Genomic DNA, 15,989 nt, shown 5'->3' on the forward strand with positions numbered 1-15,989 from the left:
TCTTCAACTGCAGTTTGTGTTTTACTTTGCAGAGGTCAGTCTGGTCACCCACACATTCTGATGTCTGGTTGTTTCCTGTGATTGTCTGACATGGAGGAACACACTGAACAGCACCAAAAGCGAAAAATTCAACATATTTAGTCTTATTTTTTTAAAACAAATATGTTTAAATAACCCCATAATCTTATTTTTGTGTATCCATAGTTACTGGTGGCTCACTGAATGGAGTCTTCTGGGGAAGAGGAAAGGGGAGAGCAGAACCCATCTCAGCAGTGTTGCCTGTCACAATGACACACTTGCCTTGTGTCCATGCTAGAAAGTGTAGGGAAAAAAACAACCCAAATCAGAGTTTCACAGCTACATGCTGGTTTTATAACTAATTTTAAAATGTATTGGCTACCATCTGTCATTGCAGGACTCACATTGATTTTTGAGTAGTCAAATCTATTCTTTGTGTCCTGCATGACATCCTTAGGCAGACAAGTCAGAGTAATTTGTTTATTTTTCCTTTAAGCCTAACGACACCTCGCACTGCACGTTCCTGGTCACACATAAATGGAACAAACTCAAGGATTTATCATGGGGGCTGTTTGGAGTGAGCAGATCAACTAGGACCCTGGTTTTGCTAAGGGTTGGATCAGATGTTTTCTCTACAAAGCTGATACTCCAGAAAGCATATGAAAGCAGTACTTTAGCATTCCCTGATAACCCATTTTTGAGCCTGGTAGCCTGTATAGCAGAGGGGGTTTGCTGTACAAGGCTGTAGCATTGCAATGAATTCACTAGTTACTCAGAGTGTTCAGTAGCTGTATTTTGTTCTTTTTCCAGTTCATGATACAGAAAGTTCTGAAGGACATGCAGCACTTAGTGAATACATCTATATACAGTCAGCCAGAATTCAGATAAAAATAATACAGCAATCAAAGTGATTATTCTGGCCTGCCAGATACATTGAACAGACTAAAGATGTTTTTGTTTTTGTTTTTTTTTTTAATAAAGAAAAGATTAAGACTTTATTCAAGATGTATATCAAGCAGTATAACAAAACCAGCAAAACATCAACCTTTGGAATACTGTTGTAATGGCCGTCCTTGTGAGGCATCAAGTGTACCATTGTATCACAGACCTTTTCTACCCATCACAGGAAAGAAATCACACCAAGTGCACAATTATGAGCCTTAAATAGTTTGTCTAAATGCAAATCCCAACGTGTTCTCTGCTAGTTCAAATGTGCTGGATGCAAAACAGGTACCTGAAACTAACAGCAAAAGGGAGACTGTGGGTGAGGAGCACAAGGGTTCATCACAACACGAGGACTTGCCAGCAGCCAGAGGCAGCAGGTTGTTTACAGAAGGAGCATCATCTCTCTCCAAGCAGCTTTCTCCCTCCTAGCAGGAATAAACTGCCTGATTCTCTTTCCTTCTGTGCTGGGTTTGCACTTCCACAAGGTTTTTGGGCTGATTCATTCCAGGATGACAGGGACACACGTGAAGTCTGTCTTGTTTTTGATGGGATCCTGATTCAGCAGTTGGTGACCACTGGAGCTGCACTGACACTAACCCTTACGGCAGGAGAGGAGGCACAGAGGGCTGCACTGGGCTGCTCCAGTCTTATTCTCTTCATAAGAGAGTGAGTTTATGGTAAACTGGGGAGGTCATTCACAGGCTTGTTACCACAGACCATCTCCAGCTGCAGTTTCCTTCCCCTCAGCCTAAATTTTACATGCTTAAAATAATGCACATTTCACTGGAGCCTTGGGAGGGGTAAAGGCCACTTCCTAGAGCTGGCCTGTTCTCTTCAGAGTTCCATTCTCATAGCCCTCCCTGATATGGGAGCTGAGAACTGCTCCTTTCCAACACATGCCTAGGAAGCATCCGTCCATCCGTCCATCCATCCATCCATCCATCCATCCATCCATCCATCATCCATCCATCCATCCATCCATCCATCCATCATCCATCATCCATCCATCCATCCATCCATCCATCCATCCATCCATCCATCCATCCATCCATCCATCATCCATCCATCCATCCATCCTCCATCCATCATCCATCCATCCATCCATCCATCCATCCATCCTCCATCCATCATCCATCCATCCATCCATCCATCCATCCATCCATCCATCCATCATCCATCCATCATCCATCCATCATCCATCCATCCATCATCCATCCATCCATCATCCATCCATCCATCATCCATCCATCATCCATCCATCATCCATCCATCCATCCATCCTCCATCCATCATCCATCCATCCATCCATCCATCCATCCATCCATCCTCCATCCATCATCCATCCATCCATCCATCCATCCATCCATCCATCCATCATCCATCCATCATCCATCCATCATCCATCCATCCATCATCCATCCATCCATCATCCATCCATCCATCATCCATCCATCATCCATCCATCATCCATCCATCATCCATCCATCCATCATCCATCCATCCATCATCCATCCATCCATCATCCATCCATCATCCATCCATCATCCATCCATCCATCATCCATCCATCCATCCATCCATCCATCCATCCATCCATCCATCCATCCATCCATCCCTGCCTCCTCTCCCGTGCCGGGTCCTGCACACCCTGCTTTGCCAGGAGGGGTCAGCAGCAGCGCAGGAAGTCGAGTCACCGAACCGTGCTCACTCGTTGGCAGAGGCTCCAGAGAAAAGCTGGAACAAAAGACTTCGCGGGTGGTGTTTATCCGGAATGAACGCACGCAGCCCTAACTCTGAACTGACAGACTTGGGGCAGCCCCTGTAAACAACCTGTGCGAGGAAGGTGAGGAATCAAAGCGAGTGGCCGTTCTCGTCTGTACAGAACACTGGAGCACAAGGAGCACGAGTGCACGAGGTCAGGCATTCACATGTCTGTCTATTTATACACAAATATACAGCTCCGTTGATAATACATTTCTTCTTTTCCAGAGATATGAAAAGGTTTATTTTTCTCATTTATACAGTGAATGTTTTGAGAGATATAAGGCAACTCCCTTGTCAACATTTCACCTCAGCACTTAAGAAATGCTAAACAGTCAAGTTTACAGTAAAACAGCAGATTAGACACACATTAAATAGTTTTAGTGAAAATCAATGTTAATACAGCGTGTCTGAGACTAGAACTTGTCAGATGTTATGCAGTTCTACGTTGTTTGGGTTATTTGGCATAAGTGAGTGCAAACTTGTCAGCTTCTTTTTTCTTACAGCAGCCCATTGCATAGCAGGGAAACATGGCTTGCTTGCAACAGGATTTTATTTTCTGCTAACAGTGCAGGCAGTTTTCCTATTTCTTTTTAATGTTAGCCAAAAGAAATCAAATAAACTCTAAAGCTGCTTAGAAGTAAAATATATAAGCTTAGCTTCTCAAAGCTTTTGCTGAGTATCTTCCAGGGACCGACTGTTCCGTAACTGCTCTTTAGACAGGTTTGTTTGATTTTTTTTTTTTTATTTACTTTCTGAAGAATTTTTAAAAAATTGCAAAATATGACTGAATCAGCACATGTAAAGGAAATAAAATTCTCAGGTAATGAGGCCAAATACTGTGGCAGACACAGGAAATACCTGCTTGCTTTTTCCATTTCCTAGCCAGGTCAGATAAACATTTCTGTGTGTGCGTAATTTATTTCTTTCTTTCCCACACATGTAGGAAGCTGTGGGGGTGACCCCAGGGATCCACCAGATGGGCAGCTGGGATATGGATGCATGCCCAGCAGAGAAATGGTTTCAAAGGCCACTTCAGAGTTATCTCTGAGCCTGGCACACTCCAGCTGGCTGTTGGCACCCTGGGCTGCTGCACCTGAGCCAGATGAACAGTGACACCATCGAGCCCCTGTGCTGATCCATTGGTGATGGCACATCCTATGTAATGCTAAATGCTTTGCTAGTCTATGTGACAGGTCCGAGAGCAAACACAAAGAGTCACGTAATTAACTTATGTGTGAATCTCACATGCTCAACACTTACAAGAGACACCAACTTGAAGCACAAATACACAAACCCTACCATGTCTTCCTCTTCTTTAATATTTCTCATTTATATATGGATACAAATACATCACTCCATCTGGTTCTTGTGGTTCTAACCAAACTCCATGCTACAGGAGAAACTCCAGGCTTCAAAAAGCAGCTCAGACCCAGCACCCTCCTCTGCTCATGCAAGCAGAAAGCAGCCCCTCAGCAGCAGAGCAGAATGCTGGGACTGGCACTGTTGCAGAAGGGGAGAAAGGTGTGCTTTCCCCTGGAAATGCATCACTAAAGCAATTCTAATTTCTGTTGCTGCAGCTTGCTCAAACCTGGCTTGCTCACACTTTACAACTGTCAGTAGAACGTTGGCCACAAATGGTGGGATTTAGCTCTTCTACACATCATTTTCTACAAAATACTCTCCTGGCTCAGGCTGGTCAAAATTAGGACTCCCCCTTCATTACATCACTGGAACCATTTTTTTTCTCTTGCACATCACTTCCTCATCCTCTGTAAGTGGTTCTGTCTCTGTGGGTTTAGCACAATGATTTTTTCAGAGCATGTGATTTACTTGCAGAAAAACACAATTACAGCTCAGCTTTTGCTAACAAATCTTGGACATTTTGTATAGTCAAAGTACTTTGACATTTGTTACATCATTCACAGTCTTGAGGAGGAAGGGAGGAAAGAGAAATCCATGGGTTCTGCAAATCCACTTCATCCATGATAAAGCCATAAATAAATACGCTGTCAATGTAGCATCATGAGTAACTGATTATTGTTGTTTCCACTGGGCATTCACAGAGCAAGAGCTATGCAGACACAAATGAAACTGTAAATGTACACTGTGGGTGGGTGCATACTCTGCAAACCAAACCAGGACCCCTCACCTGCAGGTGCCTGCCAGACTGTCCTACCCACGTCAGGGACAAACACCAGCAGCGTGTCACAGAAGGGTGTGGAGAGAGGAGGGAGAAAGGCCATGTCTACAGTGCTGTACATCAAAGCACATCCATCCCACTGCTGTTTCCTACGTTATGAACGAGTAGCTCTTTAAGGCAGAAGAGAGACATTCTGTGGATATTGGTGCTATCGGCTCATTGCACTCACATTGTTTCAGTGGCAGAGGACGAGGTACTTTTCTTCCTGAAGCGAGGTCTAAGGGTCCTAGGCGGTGCCTGCAGAAATGCAAGACAAAATGTCAGAGGCATAGTAGGAAAAATATTTTCTTTCCTTACAACTCACCCATCTTTATGGGACCTCTGTGACAAGGATCCCGTTCCACACATGAAGTAATGCAGAAGTTTTGGCCCTGAAGATCAGTAATGAATGGCCAGATGAGGACTAATCTCTTTAAGGAACCTGTTGTATACCCAGGTTACATCAACACCTTCCACTCTGGTGCTTGGTTAGAGGTGTGGCTAAAGATTGCTAATAACTCAACAGTTGAAAGAGCCAGGTCAAACTGGTGTCATTTGCAGCAGCTCATGGATCTGGAGATCAAACTGGTGGCAGGGATCCAGCTCTGGTGTCTCCCAGCCCATCCTGCCCTGTCCAACCCCTCCACAGCTCCTCGGAGGGTACAGCTCACAGCATTACAAAGCTGTAGGGTTTCTCAAGGTGAAACACACTGGGCCTGTAATTCTCACGAGGTAGAACTCCTTAAAATCACCTGCTTGCTTGGGAAAGAGGCCAGACAAAATCTGTTGAAATTATTTTAGAAACCAGCTATTGGAATTCTGCCTTGTAGTCAGCTGGTGCAGAGTTTTACAAGGAGCCCTGACTGCCCAGGAGGAGGCAGACCAACTCCATGAATTTGGTTTCCTGTGGTTAACCCTGTTCTCCAGACTCAGACAGACATTAGTTAGGCTAGCAAACAAATGAAAGGAAAAGCCCCAATGTGCAGTGTCTTCTTCTTTCAGAAAAGTTCTGGTGTGGCATTGTGTCTCATGAGATTAACAACAAGAAACAGCTATCAGATATTGTAACAGCATGGATTCTCAGTGTGGAGCATCAACTAACACTGCAAGGTGTGGTAGGCTCTTCTACTCCAGTTACATAAATATCCAAAGCCTCGTTTTCTTAATAGCATTAACCTGTATTTACCTGTAAGGGCCTGACAGGACCAAAGAGAGGACTTTGTCATTTCTGTTTTATAGGACTTTCAAACCCAAGACTGTGCCATGTTTCTGCATTCCCGTGATGCAGCAAGGTATAAATATTCATATAGACAAGGGACTGCAGCACAGTGAGGTTTTGTTCAGACTCCACCTAAATCTCTATTTTTTTCCAGCTTGACCATAAACTAAAGTAGTTTCTCACAGAGATGGGATTAATCCAACACTTCACCCCATCTTCCAAGCCTGGAATCTTACCCCAGGTCTCCACGGTGAATCCCCAACAGCACAACAGATCTGGATGGAATGGCTGTGCCCAGAAGGCACAGCTGGGGCAGAGCACTTCACTGCTGCTGTGCATGGCAGTGATGGATCCCACACACCACCTGACTCCATAGCTGCTGGCTCCAAGTAGCTGTCTGTAAACCAGGAGCCCAGGGACACAGCCAGCTAGAGCAGCACCTCCCGCAGCTTGGGAGAAGGCTGATCTTTGGGAAACCACGTGGATCTTAAAGCTGTCATTAACTGCACAGCCAAACTCTCAAATGGGGCATGAACAGCTCTGCTTCCTTTGGGAGGCCACTGGACAGCTCTGGGAGTAGCTGAAGAGGCTGCACCTTCCCATGGCTAGAACAGAGCAGCCCAGATTTTGGTGAAAGCCCCCACAGGTAGAACAACCCAGCAGAAAGGATTGTGCCTGCTGACCAAACCACACCATTCTGCTCCCTCACACTGAGACAAGGGAAGGAGGGAACAAACTCAGCTTCCCACAGGTAGAGATCTCAGCTGCAGGCTGTGGCTCCATCCACCCTGCCCAGATCTCAAGGAGTCTTTGCCTACAGCATTTCCCACAGGGGTTTTATTTCCTCCATAACAAAACGTTGCTAAAATTTTGGCAAATCACAGAGTGAGACCTGCATTTCCCTTAGTTCTTTTGTTTTCATGAAGTAAAGTGTATTTAGTGAGTTTAGACCAAAGAGAGGTGCTTGTTCAGTTGAAGATTCCAGTTGAAGAATCAAGGAATGTCAGAAGGAGGAGCCTTGACAATATGGGAGTACCTCAAGGGGTTGATCCTTCTTTTTGGGTCTTTTGTTCATGGATGCACAATCATTCTCTTCATCATCTGAGAACACTGAGCCTTTTGTTTCACAGTTTGTCTCAGGTGGCTTCTCATACCTAATGTCCACACTTATTTCACCTATTTAACACAGCCATTTGCAGCCTAAATGTGAAGACACGGAATGAGGAAATCAGTGATAGTTTGATTCACACAAACATCACTCACTGCAAAGCCATGCATCTTCCAGGGATTAATAGACAGAAGAGTCACACATCACACTCTAATAATAGCAGCTGTGGGGTTAGAAATCAGAAGGCTTTTGTTTACAAAGCCATTATAAAGTCTATTTTGATTATTTTACAGGGAATTGAGACTAAATTCACAGCTTCTGATGTTTGGGAGGTTGACACTAGAAAGAGATTTTTTTGTTTGCTCAGGGATAAACAAAATAACTGGTTCCTTGAATTGCTGGTTCCATCCATAGCTCCTGCATCTACTGCTTCCTCTAGAAGGCTCCAAATGGGTGTTGAAGTCCTCTGGTAAGCACAGAGAGTGCTGCCTGGGACGCAGAAATGGGAAACAGTAGCACTTACAGACTTGAAACTGAGAGTGGTCAAGGCAATCACTCAATCTGAGATCCACTGAAGTTCACAAAAAGCTTCACCAGGCATTGAATGGACCCTCAGCTAGTGGGTTGTTTGCTGGAAAACTAGAGCAAGGAAAAGTCTCTCTTCTGTCACTCTGGAGTAAATGTGGAGGAGCATTAACTCTGCTGATGGACCTGAAGACAATTTATTGCCTTATAACTATAGACCACAAACACTTGGTGGTTCTTATCCTTGTAAATTATGGCACAATCTTTGTGGGACTGGTCGTGTTACACAACACAATCCATTTGCTGCCTAAATACGGACAGTAAATGAGTAAATGACAGTATTTTTATGACCAGTTCAAAGCAAGAGGTACAGAAGAGGAAACTCAACATGACCAAGTTTCCTGCTCTCCATAGTTTCTTACCATCAGGGCTGGAGGTTTCTCTGTTTAACTGAGAGGGCTTTTTTGATTTCAAAACACAGTAGGAGTGGAACTATTTGCTGTTTAGGTGGTACTAATCAGAATTACTGGGTAGATACTTTGTTGTGGGAATATACATAGAAATAATGCTCTGTGCTTCTTGTCTCAGCCTGTCTGTAAGAGTCTGCTGGACCAAAGACTAAACCCCAAAGACTGAAACCAATGTGTTCCTAAACATCTAATACTTACTAATTTTACTTCCTAATCCCTTTGGATTCTTAAAGCCCAAAAGAACTGAATTCTTCGACAGCTCTTTCAGTTGGGTAACAGAGAGAGGGGAAATGATCTGGCTACAGCAATACCACAAGTCATGAGCAGGTCACCGGGGCTCTCTCCAGTGCCAAACTAAAGTCAGCAGCTCTCAGCCCACAGGATGCAGCTGCTGCTCGAGACAGCAGCCTGTGCACACCATCTCTGCCCACTGATCCCATGTTTCTACCCCTTTATCACCATTCACATGGGCAGGCTGGAAGACACCACTGCAGGTTTTCAGGAAGAGCTGGAAATTGACTTTTTCCCCAGCTGTACTGACAATGTTGATAGTCACGTTGCAGAGAGGCCCAGGATAATGCTGAAATGTTTTTCTTCTTTGTAGAACAGTAGTGTGAAAACTGCACTGTGCAGAGAATTAAATGTTCTCTAGACCACATGGCAAAATAGTACAGAAACATTTTGGTTTACTATTTTATCCCTCCACTTGGGAAGTGATCTACCCAGGAGCAGCCTAGCTTAGACCCTCTTGGATGGGGAAGCTGTTCTTTGCTGCCTGCCTAAGCCAAATCAAAATTTAGTCAAACTTAGTAGAAGTGGGTCAGGACTTCTTTTAATGGCCTCACTGAGGTTTACCCAGTGGCCCAACAACACATCTCCATGTGCCATGTGCCACTGAGAGCAGACAGGGACTTTCACCAGGGAAAACTGCTCTGAATGGGACAGGATGGAAGAGAAGCAGAGTTAGGGTGCTCAGTGACCAGTGAGGAGACACTGGCTGCTGAGGCTGAGTGGATAGAATAATGAAAATGTGCCCTGCTCCCATCCTACAACCAGACACTCCACAGGAAAAGGAGACAGAAGAAGCCTTCAGTCTGATAATGCTTCTGTGAATCCCACAAGTTTTGCAGCATACATTGCTTTCTTCGTTACTGCTCTCTCTCTTTAATTAGATGCAAAGGGTAAAAACGGGCAAAAAAGATACCCAGGGAGCTCTGCCACCCATGTCACCTCCAAAGCAGGCACAGTCTCCTGCAGGGTTTCCATTCTCCCCATCAATGCAAGCATCACATCCATGTCCTGAAGCTGCTTCCATGAAGATCAAGAGCTCAGCCTCCAAGCTGGCACATACTGCTTTGATCCCTGAAGCTGAGAGGTCTGTAAAACTCACTGGAAGCTGGGCTGGTGCCCTCTTCTTCCCTGCTCCACATCATTGTGAATGGGACACTGAAAACCAGCCAAATGGGAACCAGTTTTGCTTCAGCCTCACTGAACTAGAAAAAGGAAGAAGATGGGCTATTCCAGGCTTTTCCACTACTTTTCTGGCCACTGATGAGAACAGATCTTGAATACACATGGCACTTTCCTTGAGACCTGGAATAAGAAGGGAGCATTCCCTGCCCATCCTGCCTTGGGAAGGACCTCTGTATTGTGAGCAACCCAAGCTCGTACTGATCTGCCAGACTTTGTCCCATGTTTGTGGAAGCATTCTGCTGTTGTGGGATGGCAGAGAACTCATCTCTGAAGAGTGGCTGCTGTGGGAGCCCCATCTCTGAAATTCCTCTTTTTTTGTGAATATGATGATGACATGATAAAAAAACAGATTTCTGACACCAAAAGAATGAGTAAAAACGTAAAGCAGGGGGTTAACCACAAGAATAAACGCACATAAGGAACTGGTGAGAAAGGAGATGAATGTTTAAAGTGAATGAAAGAGTTCTGGGACAACAGAACTTGTTACCACAGAAGGTAAAGATTGAGGAGCAAAACATATTGTCAGGGCTGGAGCGTTTTGAGGACAGCACTTGGCCTTGGGTGACCTCCTGTATGTTTCTAAGAGCCATGTTTATGATCCGAGGCTGCAGGGCCCCAGGTCACTATCAGATGTCCCCAGAGCAGCAGAGTCAGCAGTGTGCACTGCTCCAGGGAAGCAGCCAACAACCCCAGGGGCTGTCACAGGTGGCTGTGTGAAAACATGGATTGTACACCAGGCCTTTGCCTGACTCTGTCTGGGAGACTCTCACTCCCCATCCCAGGGCAGGCTGTGTTTTAGGTGTCTCCACCTGTTACATTTATGGCTCCACATCTTTGTGTGAAGGGGCTGAACTGCTGCAGAAGCAGGAAATGGGCTGGTGCCAGGACTAAAGCTGCTGCTGCCTCTTGCAAACACCTTTTCAGTGCACAGACCAGATTACAGTCCTCTCTCCACTAAAGCAAGACAGAATAATCCAACTATAAACAGTCTAAGGAAATGGATCCCTTAATTCCAGTTCCTATCATTCCATCATAATTCCTCCCAAGGGAATTGATACAGCCAACACATTGTGTGGGAAGCCCTGAAAATGGGCACATTTCATGTTAAAGTAGATGTTTGAGTGCTCTGCAGGGTTGGGATCTGAGCTGTTAATGCATCTCAGGGAACAACCCAGCACGGACCAGGAAATGCAGGGCCAAATCATTGCAATCTTTGATCTCTGTGATTCAACAAGGCTAAGAAATTTTGCTTGCAAAACTCTTTCTACAGCAATATCTACAGTTCAGTAGAGTGATGTTTTTTTCAGCAATCACTTGGTTCAGACTCTGGTCCATGCTGCCATGTAAATCTGTAACAAGCTCCTATGGATTTTCATGACTACAACAAAAGTCAGGACCTGGTCCACTCTAATTGCAAGTGAACAAATGACTTTGATCTAGATCCTCTGAAAAACCTGGACACTTAAGTACAGTTACTGTGGGAATTTGGCAACTTTGACATTGGACCTCCCCTTATTTTGCTAGGCACAATACTTCTTTCTCCCATCACTTTTAATTCCTCAGGAGCAATGGGGAAAACCAGAGTTACACACTACACAAACCAAGAGTGAGGTATTGTATTATTGTAATGGAAGGTAAAGTCTCTCCATAGTTAAGCCTTTCCAGGGGATCATTCATATAAAGAGGTCTGCACATCACTTAATAAGCACAGGAGAACAGATATTTATTATACGATGGCCATCAGCTTCTTTCCCCTGCAACAGAGATAAATTCACCATCATTTCCAAAAGACATTGACCCAAGTCCTGTACTTCCCCAGCAGTTTTCATTGCCAAACCAAGGAGTTAGGAACAGCCAACTATACCAGCACACACTGCCCAGAAGCCACCAAACAGAGGCAGACATCCTTTCCAAAGCTGGAGTCAAATGCAACCAAAGCAAACAAGCCTAATCACATCAACAAAGTCATCCGTTAATGAAAACACATCCCACAAATGAGTGAGTTGTTAAGTGCTAGTCTATTCCAAACACCTCGGAGGAAAATTCATGCAATCTGTAACACTTACATCAGAGTCCCATAATATTTACATAGAGAAAAAGAAAGAATAAACTGTTAGGAGAAAACATTTGGGTTCAGAGGGGGAAGGAACATTGTTTCAGAGCACAGAAATATTCATCTTTGCTTTTATCATATCTGTCATTCAGATGGAGTTTATTAAACAACAATTAATATTTTAACTTTCTGCTGGTAAAATGCAAATGTACTTTAGAACTATTGATTTCCTGTGAAATTTCTTCCCTGAAGTAACCAAAATAAATAAGAAACTATTTTTAAATCTTGAAAATAAATCACAAATTTCTATTCAGAAACACCAGTGCAAAATGGTGCAAACCAGCCCTGTAAAAATTTGCTTCAGTATTTAGAAAAGGGAAATTTTAAGGAAGAAAATGCCTAGAGCAACAGAAAATTGTTGTTTGTTCTTTAAGTTCAATAAGGTTAAAAAATATCCCCCAAATGAGAGCTGGAAGCAAAACTGGCTAAGATCCAAAATAAAACCACCTACACCATTTAATTGAATTCGTTCAGAGATGTACAATCAGGCCCCTTGACACAAAGTCAATTAGTGTTTTTAAAGCACTTTCCACTATAATAACTCACGTGTGCTTCTTAGCATACCACAAAGAAGGGGTTGGATTCAGCCAATAGACCAATAATGTGATTTGTTTAAAGCACAATTAAGTGGATGTCCCATGGAGATCCTTGGTCAGCTGCACTGCTGGATGTGTGTGATCTGTCACCTTGTGGAGCACAACCCTGCAGTGCACACCAACACAGACCCATTCATCACTAATGTCCCTGCACATTCCTTACACTGCCTAAGGCTTCTGATCAGCATTTTAGTATTAAATGCCCCCTCAAATATTTGCCATCCCAAAAATTCTCCTCATACATAGCTGATTCTTCAATTCATGATAGGTAAATTTATTCTCTGCAAGAATTAAAATGGTTTCTCCCTCTCAACCATGCCCCAGGTCTTTGCAACAGCACCTAAGAGACGTTAGTTGAGAGAACACCACCAAACATAATTTTATTACTTCTTAAATGCCAGTCCCAAGCAAGATTGTTTAATATCGAACAGCGTTTAAGCATTTGCCAAGCACTGCCAAAAGACAAACAGATATCCCTGGAGATTTTCACTCTGTCCTCTCAGAAAGGGAAAAAGAGCTCTTACATAATTGTACCATTGTTCCTGAATGCTGCAGCCTGACTTTCCACAGAACACAAAGGAGATAAATCAGAAACTCGGGTGAACACCTGGAAGGAGTTCCACCAGCAAAGGCCTGGCCCCAAACAAAAGCAAGAGGAGCTGGCATAGGAGCTCTCAAAAAGATGTGCTGGAGTACATCTGTCAAACAGGATTGTATTTTAGTGAAGCTGCCCAGAGCAGAGTATGAATGTCCTGAATTGCATCAATGCTTTGTCATGTGCAGGCCATGAGGCCAGTGGGAGTGATCCAGCTGGGCAGGAAAGGGCTCTCCTGTGGAGCCAACAGCTTCAGCACAGAGAAACCCACCACTGCTGCCAGGGACAGTCCTGCTCCAGAGGAGAGGAGCCCAGAACAACTGCTGCCAGGGACAGTCCAGATCAGGGGGCTCAGGCTGTGCTCAGCCTGGCCTTTGGGCTCTGCAGAAATGCACACCCCATGGCACCTGCAGGCCTCATCCTCAGGACACCTTCTCTCCAGATATCATCTAGGGAGCAGGATGCTTGCACTTTTGCTCCACCAGCCTGTGCTCTCCTAAGAATTGTGGAGATTTCTGTGAGTCAGACAGTGAGATAATTGAGTTTTACCTGCAAGAGCATTAAGGCAATTGTTCATGCCAAAAAGACTGCACCAAGGCTCTAAAGCAGTGAATAGTAATATCCCTGCTTGAGGAAAAGACTTGACTATCTGCCCATTTAGATTATAAACTCTTTGGAAATGAGAACTGTTAATGATGGGACTCTGAAATTGACTACACAAAAGTTTGCACCAAGAAAAGATGAGTGCCAATAGCTCAAGACAACTTATTCCTACCTAAACAAAATTAAATTCTTTCTTCCCTCAGCTTTTTGTGGCACTGAAAAATGTTCACATGACGTAGTCAGCTCTCCAGGCTACCAAAGATGCACTTACAAAGGAGCATTTTAATGGCAGGCCACTGTCTGAGAGTGCATTAATGCATCTATTGCCTTGGAGACAGAGAAAGGGCAGCCTGTGGAGACAGAATGAACCCTCTATGACATAGAGCCTTGGCACATCCCTATTGACATGGTCTAAGGGACTGGATTATATTGGAGAGGGGGGCAGGAACAGTAAAACAAGCCAATGTGAATGACAGGGTACACAAATTCAACAAGATCAAAATTACATGGGGTCCAGCTCATAAACATATTGGACTGTTTGCTGCCTTAGCATCATTAAATGACTTTCCTAAGATTACCTCATGACTGTTAAGCCTATAAGGATTCAGTGATTCTTTTTATAAATAACACTTTGAAGTCAAATCCATAAAATAGGTTTAGGCTAAAATTAGAAGGATTCTAATAAAATGCCCTGTGAATACAAGAGTTTCATGGTTGTTTCAACAGATACCACCTTAAACATGCTTCATTGCCCTGCACAATGGCACATCCAACCAGAAAAGGAAGCGTAACAAATCAAATATGGGTGGGTTTGCCACCCATGCAGGGTGCGAGGAGGCTGTGTCAGGCTGGAACCATCAGCCTCCAAGCACCAACACTGCACAGGGCTCTGGCACCAGGGGCAGGGCTGTGGGAAGGCACAGGTGGCTGCAGCACGGTGGCAGCACTGTGATCCTTCAGTCCTTCTGCTGCTGCCTCCAGGTTGGTGACTGTGCAAAATAAACAAAAAGCACATGAGATGAGAAGAAAAGGAGTTACAAAAGTCTTTTTCTTCCACCAACATGAGACACTGCCAGTCTGTATTTCTTTTTTCTCCCCAGACAAGCTGCTTGGCAGTCCCATCCTCTGGCATGCCCAAATTGGAGTTCTCCCACTCCTTTCATCTGTCACTGGGAAAAAATGCAGAAGTGACATGTCTGGGCTCTTAGCAACCCAGCTAACTGGCACAGCACTGAAAAGACCACCAGCAGCTAAACCATTCACTGCACTCTGATGTCTGGAAACACAGAAAATGCTGGGGACAGAGGGGACATTTTTCAAAAATGCTTCTACCAGAGACTGAATCAGAAAGAGTCAGCTCAAGCCTATTTTGTCATACCAGGGTCTGCTGTTAGGATTTGCTATGTACCCTGCTCACCACAAAAACAAAGGTCCTCTCCACCAATGGAGAGACATGTGCCAATCCTTAGGGAACACAGCAAAACAGGGCTGGGACTGAGTTCAATGCTCTTGCTGCATTCCCAGAGGATTTACACCAGCACAGGGCAGAGGAGTTACACTGCACAGCAAGGACATGGCACATCCTCTAGAAGAGAAAGGAATGAAGTTCTTCTCCAGAGAAACAATCCCCATCCTTGGGTAACACAGGTCAGTATGGTGAGAAGCACTGAAGTCCTTGGCATCAGCACACACGCAGCTCCCAAACCCGCTCACAGCCTGGCCTTCCCCTGCTTTGTTCCCCTGGTGTTAGGAAACCCAGTGAGCAAGAGCATCAGGAGCAAGCCAGGCTTGGGGAATGCAGCCATGCCCAAAAGGGATGCATGGATACCAGGACACAGGAAATCCAGCACTCACCTCTGAGGAGTCGGCATACTGAGCAACACGTGCACACTGAAAGAGGAGCTGAGCATTAGGAACTCATCAGGTGAAGCCACTCACTCTTAGAAAACACTTGGCACCATTTTGCAGTGGACTTCAAGGCCCTCATGTGCACAGGGAGATGAGTGTCTCCACTGACCAGCATGGAGCACAGACTCAGGAATGTGTCTCTTCCCTGGCTGTGTCCATATGGGTGTTAAGGAGGGATTAGGTCCAGCTCCTTGGCACTGTTCTCAGACCACTGAACAAAAGTCACTCCTGACTGGAGGGACCTGGGAGAGTGGATAAGCAATGGGAGCATGGATGCATAAAACAATAACAAATGCAGGGTGTAATGCTGGGATTTGTGAGGCTGTGTGCCTGGGTTTTTTCAGTAGGTTTAGAATTCTTGTAGAAGTCTGGCTGCTGCAACCACTCACACAGCTTCTAAGGAAAACTATACATACATGCCAGATCTTCCTAAACCATGAGGGTCTTACAGGAATTAATATCCTGATGGAATTG

At 44.6% G+C, this 15,989-nt stretch overlaps 1 protein-coding gene across 9 annotated transcripts in view; it reads right to left on the reverse strand.

Moving 5' to 3' along the window:
• Positions 1-3,470: 3,470 nt before the first annotated feature.
• The window catches only part of REEP1 (receptor accessory protein 1), a 64,745-nt gene continuing 52,226 nt past the window's right edge, over positions 3,471-15,989 (reverse strand). For 4 of the 9 annotated variants that reach the window (XM_058837963.1, XM_058837964.1, XM_058837966.1 and 1 more), the window contains 3 exons: positions 15,462-15,497; positions 7,161-7,300; positions 3,471-5,163 (listed from right to left, as the gene is read on the reverse strand). In XM_058837963.1, coding sequence (XP_058693946.1) covers positions 5,092-5,163; positions 7,161-7,300; positions 15,462-15,497 — 248 coding nt within the window. In that variant the 3' untranslated portion in view covers positions 3,471-5,091. Of the gene's footprint in view, positions 5,164-7,160; positions 7,301-11,307; positions 11,455-11,769; positions 11,811-12,521; positions 14,597-15,461; positions 15,498-15,989 lie in introns of those variants that run through there. The other 5 variants (XM_058837965.1, XM_058837969.1, XM_058837971.1 and 2 more) reach the window with 5 other exon arrangements.

This window comes from Poecile atricapillus, chromosome 4 (assembly GCF_030490865.1).
Source record: "Poecile atricapillus isolate bPoeAtr1 chromosome 4, bPoeAtr1.hap1, whole genome shotgun sequence".
Lineage (NCBI taxonomy): Eukaryota > Metazoa > Chordata > Aves > Passeriformes > Paridae > Poecile > Poecile atricapillus.